Source organism: Mus caroli, chromosome 2 (genome assembly GCF_900094665.2).
Source record: "Mus caroli chromosome 2, CAROLI_EIJ_v1.1, whole genome shotgun sequence".
Lineage (NCBI taxonomy): Eukaryota > Metazoa > Chordata > Mammalia > Rodentia > Muridae > Mus > Mus caroli.
The window spans coordinates 115470319-115476127 of record NC_034571.1 but is presented as its reverse complement, the minus strand read 5'-3'; the positions used below and the strand labels follow the sequence as shown (position 1 = coordinate 115476127).

Genomic DNA, 5809 nt, shown 5'->3' with positions numbered 1-5809 from the left:
CTCTGGGGATGGCTAACCATCATCAGGCTGTTCAGTTTATTTCCCTAAGTGGGATCATATTCTACTTCCAACACGTAAGCAAATAAAAATGTAACTCCCAACTGTTTTATGTAATCCCTAGGATCAACCATCAGAGATTTCCCTGTGGGAAAATTTGAGGTGAAACAAAGGTTGAGAGAAGTAGTCTAACACAGATCCTTTCAGCGCTCCCAAGGGCGAGTGGGTTTTATTGCTATGTAAGTGACAAGAATTTAGCCCTTTTCCTATACTTCCATTATATTTATATAAAAATTAAGGAAAGTATATTTACCATCATAATTTAATAGTGAAAGATCTTGAGTAAATAATCAAGAGAAGTGAGAATATGGCTCGAGAAAAGCTTGATCATGATGGTTCTTATTAGCCTTGCTCACCGTGGCCCAAGATAGAAACACTGCAGGTGTCCATCAGTGTCAAATGGGCAGTCCGTATATGGAATATCAACAAAATAGAATTCCTCAGCAGAAGGGGTGGGGCTGATAGTGTGAGGCAAAACATAAAGGACTGAAAACCTCGAAGATAAAGTCAGAAACAAAAAACATGGTCCTGTGTATGTAAAATGTCCAGAGTTGCCCAAGCCCAGAAATAAAAGTTTATTAGTGTTTGCCTTGGGCTAGGAGCAGTTCAGGGACAGCGATTGCTTATGGGTGCGGGGTTCCTTTGAGAATAATGCAAAGGTTCTAGAACTAAATGATGATGATTACCTGACTTTGTAAACATAATAAAAACCCCATTGGGCTATGCAATTTAAGTGAGTGACTACTATGGTGTGTGAATCTTAGCTATATTTATTTTACATTCAACGAAAAGCAACTTCCTACTTGATCCCGTTTTTAGGAGCCATCAAGGAATGGGGCTAGGAGAACATTCTGGATAGGATTAAACCGTCACTTGGTCTCTGCTGGCCAGGGTTCCTCAGCCTCCTCTCTCCATCCTCCCAGGAGCAGCAGAGTTCCCACTCCAAGGGCTGGTCTCCACGTGTCTCAGATTCCTGGTCAGGGGCCATGCTCCAGCAGCCCTCCCACCTGTCTCCACATCCCTTTCCTCCTGAACGGACCCTATCCACATCCCTGCAAATTTTGCACCCTTTCTTTGCTTTACTGCAAACAATGCATGCTCAAGAAGTTTCTGGGGTGAGGGTGAATGAACTTGGAAGTAAAACTTAGAAATCTGCATTTGATATTCAAAAGATGAAATTTTATACTTCAAAATGTGCTTGTTCCCATAAAAAGATGCCCCCCACTTTTAAAGTAAGTAATTTTTGATATCTCTTGCACAAATCATGTTTTACAGATAGTCATCGAATTATTTTATTACAGGCAGTAATCTAATTTTTACATGTTTATACATTTCAAGGAAAATATCCAAGCATCACAAACATAAAATTTCAACTGCAAACTTGAAATTTACACCAATAAACACAGAAAACTATTTTAGACTATGTGCTACCTTCACTTGCTTATGCAGGATCCAAAGAATGCAGGCAAACCCTAGAAATGTAGCAGAAGCATTTCCGCACACTGGCATCAACATCTAGTTTGTGCAGAAATGTTTCCACTAGATTCATAGAGTGTTCTTTGGAAGAAAGGAGTGGCGAGCAATCATCTGGTCGCCCTCCGGACTTTCTGCAGCTCCTCGACGGGCTTCCATTGCTGGTTGATGGTTATAAGCTTTGAAAACAGAAGCAAGACGTTGTGTTAACCATCCACTCTCTAGCCTCACACTTACTTGGAGGAATCGTCTAAACTCCTCTAAGGAAAACCTATAGCAATAATAAAAAAACAAAACACGTACATACACATACCCCTCTCCTCATCTCTGAAACAAGCACAGAATATCACACTGGGCCTGTTTCTACCAGTCTGTCCCCCCAAACCCCTTGGTCATTAGGTGTCTCAGGACCAGGGAGACCTGTCTTGCTTTCATTAGAAGTTTCAAGATTATTAATTTGCTAAGATAGCATTTAAATTCAAGAGGCACATTCGTTCCTTGTAAATGGATGTACAATGGTCAAAACACAGGGCAAGGCACACAATAGTCTCTTAAAACTTACTCATTGCAATTGCTTCATGAAGGTATAAACCCAAGTCAGTTCTCAGTCAGACATCCTGACATTTGCCCTCATCAGTGTTATCTCATCCCAGACCCTGGGAGACAGACACAAAGTTACAAAGATCCCAAATGCCCCTCTTGACTTAAATGTTATCAGAGTTTTGCTTTTTGTAGTCTTTGCTAACGATCCCAACTAGTGTTCATTCTGACCCCGTGCTTCTAGCACTTCAGAATATTTAAGCTACAAAAACTAAAACCTAGGCCAGGGAGGTGGTGAGATGGCACAGTGGGTGAATGTGCCTGTCACCAAGGCTGACTATGTGACTTTGATTTCCAAGATTCACGTGGTGGGAGAGAAGAACTCCATACACAAGCCATGGTACAGGCACGACTCCCAGGCCCCAACAAATAATTAAAAATAAATGCTTAAAAATATAACCTTTGGCTAGGCGTGGTGGCGCACGCCTTTAATCCCAGCACTTGGGAGGGAGAGGCAGGTGGATTTCTGAGTTCGAGGCCAGCCTGGTCTAAAAAGTGAGTTCCAGAACAGCCAGGGCTATACAGAGAAAACCTGTCTCGAAAAACTAAAAATAAAATAAAATAAAATAAAATAAAATAAAAAATAAATAAAACCTTTGGAACAGTGTAGCTAATTCCACTGAGAATGAATCCACTCCCATTTTTAGGAACTCCTATTGTTCATCACATCTTATATTAATTTAGATAAGTAATAAGGAAACAACATAATACAATTTTAATAATATAAAGGTTTATATCTGGGTGCTTAATATAGGGGCTGGGCACTATGCTAACAGGCTCTGTATTTTAATGCTTTTAGCTCTAAGGGCAAGTTTTATTATCGTACACATTTCACAGGTTCAGAGAAGCCAAACTGTCCATAGTCCTCTGTGCCGAACAGAGCGAGGACTTGAACCAGGTCTCTAGACCACTGTTCAAAGGACTCTGAATGTCACTTTGTAAGTGCAAGGACTACATGCAGCCTGCTTTGCTCTTTGAAAAACAAAGTCTGGGCTGGACACACTCATGCGCTGTAGCTCAGCAATACCTTTTGGGGTTGAGTAGGATCCACCATTTCCCAAGGCTCTGGGTTTCTTTTTCGATCAATACTAAAAGAAAAAGAAGACTCATTAAATGATTGGGTAAATTTGTTTACACAAACCGGGAAGAGCTACTGGATCTATAAACTTTCTGGAGACAGACTCTGTCTTTACACCGAAACTATGCTACAGTCACCAGCTAAACTTCAGTGACAGCTGAAGTTAAATAAGCGTCCACTGAAAATTCAGGGTTTGTTTCAAGTGTTAAGGATCTCTTCCTCTGCAGGGCAGGGTAAGAGGTCTATTTGCTTTATTTGATAAGATTGGAAACTGCTCCCAATAGATACATAAGTGGCAGGCTGAGGAGGAAGAGGCGGAGCCTCCTGGGGGTTCTAGGAGGGATGGGGCAGAGGGTAGGCTTGAACTGTGTAGGCATTGGCTCCAGGGACCACCCTCTACCTGTGTTAGAGTCACTGCCCTCTCTGACCCTGGACCAACCATAGTCAGTTTCAGAGATATCTTTTCCTGCATCCCAGGAGATAAGGCTTTTTACTGTCTTTTTTCCAAAGTTGACACTAGAGTTTGTTACAGATAGTTGTATGTTTCAGTTCTACCACACCAGGGAAGAAAAGTTGAAATCTTGAAACCTAAATGATTACGTTGAAGGTATGTACCCCTAATTTTAAGTACTTCAATTTCAAAGCTTAAATTTAAAAAGAAATCAAATCTAATTCATTGCAGGGTCAGACATAAGAAACAAATGTAACCAGAATTGATTACATTTCTTTGTTACCAGAACTGTTTTTCAGTCCATGTTTAGATGCTCTTATTTGTAGGAAAAAACCCAGACACTGACAGCGTGTCAGAATCTCTGGGTCAGAGAAAAGCTCCCCCAGACAGTCCTACCCAGAAAGCATTAGTACTTACACCACGTCGGTTTTTTTCAACGCATACAAACCGAAAGATGTGGCTCCGGTGGCGGCCACGCTTATAAAAAACGCCAAAGGAATGAGCTGAGAGAGAACAGGTGGGGGATAAACTCAGTAAGAAACTCTGAAATACAGCAAATTCAAAATCTTTATCTTTCCCCTCTTTTTAAAAAGGAAAACTCTCAGAAGTTAAGAAGTTAAGATTAGAAACTTACTTCCTTATTCTTCATCAATATCTGGAAAACGCCCATGATGACTTTAGTGTAGAATTCCAAATCTAGAAGAAGGAAAAATCCAACATACTGGTCAAAAACATCTTCCCCCGGACCAGGGCACCCAGCCGTCCAACAATCGCAGAAGGCCCGGCGACCGCCCGCTCCACAGAACTTTTCAGAAAGGAGACGCACCTAGGGCGGCTGCGGCCAGGAGATGTTAACGCCCAGAAGCGAGCGGGCCTTATATGCAGCCAACCGCTCGGGGAGGGCCGCGCGTCCTGGTCACGCGGGGACCGATCTGACCGCGTCGCACTGAGTCAACTCATGTGCGCCCCCTGCAGGAAGATAGCGCAGCGCGGCCGCTGACCGCGGTCCTTACCTGCGGTCGACCATCACTTTCTGTCCTGGTCCTGCACCTCCAAATGTCTGGGAGGTTCAGGTTCAGGTGTGATAGCAGCCAAGACCTGAGTGAAAGACACGCAAGTCCTTTAAAAAGGAGGGGTGGAGAGAGGGCTAAGGGAGGGCAGAGACTCCAGCGCTGGCTGCCACCTTCACCCCAGTACCAACAGAGACTGCCAGATGCAGAGTGGGGTAAATTTGATCAAAATCAACCATATAAAAGTTCCAAATCGGCCGGGCGTGGTGGCGCACGCTTTTAATCCCAGCACTAGGGAGGCAGAGGCAGGAGGATTTCTGAGTTCAAGGCCACCCTGGTCTACAAAGTGAGTTCCAGGACAGCCAGGGCTATACAGAGAAACCCTGTCTCGAAAAAACCAAAAAAAAACAAAAACAAAAAAAAAAACTTCCAAATCATGACACGTTGCATATATAGAGACTATTTAAAAGTAAATGGTAAGGTTCAGATTAACTCCAACAGTGTCTGGATTGATCGATCGATTGATTGATTGATTGATTTCTTCTCCTCCTCCTCCTCTCCCTCCTCCTCCTCCTTCTGGAAACAAACCAAAATTCAACTGCAGAAGATTCCAGGTGCCTATTTCTGCTGCATATTCCAAGTATTAGCATCGGCTTTGGGTCCCCCCTAACTCATCACTTTTGGCTCACAGTTTCTCTGGAAGTAATTCCATTAGGCCAGTGGCTGTATGCCAGACACTGAGATGGATTCCTTGAATGGGGATGGGGGCGAGAATATCTTGCTAGATGCAGAAATGTTCAAGACATGCAGCTGGTGAGTGGTAGGGTTGAAATCAGAACATAAGTCTGGTTCCTAACACCAGAATTCTCAGTGCACCCTTCTCTTTAAGAGAAAACAAGCCTGGTTTAAGTTATTTAAAAAGACATTGAAGGGCTGAAGTTATATCTCAGTGGGAAACCCCTAGCCTAGCATGTGCTAGAATGTTCAGCCTATGGCCCCTGGGCCTATGGGTCACAGGATGCCCAACACATTTACAGATAATGATATTATGTCACAATACCAAAAAGTTGGATGATCCTGTGACCTGGGTTAAATTTCCAGTACAACCCCCCCTCCGCAGTTATAAAACGTTTCTGCTGG

The 5809-nt window shown here is 43.1% G+C and overlaps 1 protein-coding gene across 1 annotated transcript; it reads right to left on the bottom strand.

The window, feature by feature from the left end:
* Positions 1-1333: 1333 nt before the first annotated feature.
* Positions 1334-4561, bottom strand: C2H15orf48 (chromosome 2 C15orf48 homolog). Its single transcript, XM_021156631.1, has 5 exons — positions 4486-4561; positions 4294-4355; positions 4077-4162; positions 3158-3218; positions 1334-1709 (listed from the first exon to the last, which is right to left on the bottom strand). The coding sequence occupies exons 2-5, from the start codon at positions 4327-4329 to the stop codon at positions 1641-1643; spliced, it is 252 nt and encodes an 83-aa protein (XP_021012290.1). The 5' UTR covers positions 4330-4355; positions 4486-4561; the 3' UTR covers positions 1334-1640.
* Between the last annotated feature and the right edge of the window lie 1248 nt (positions 4562-5809).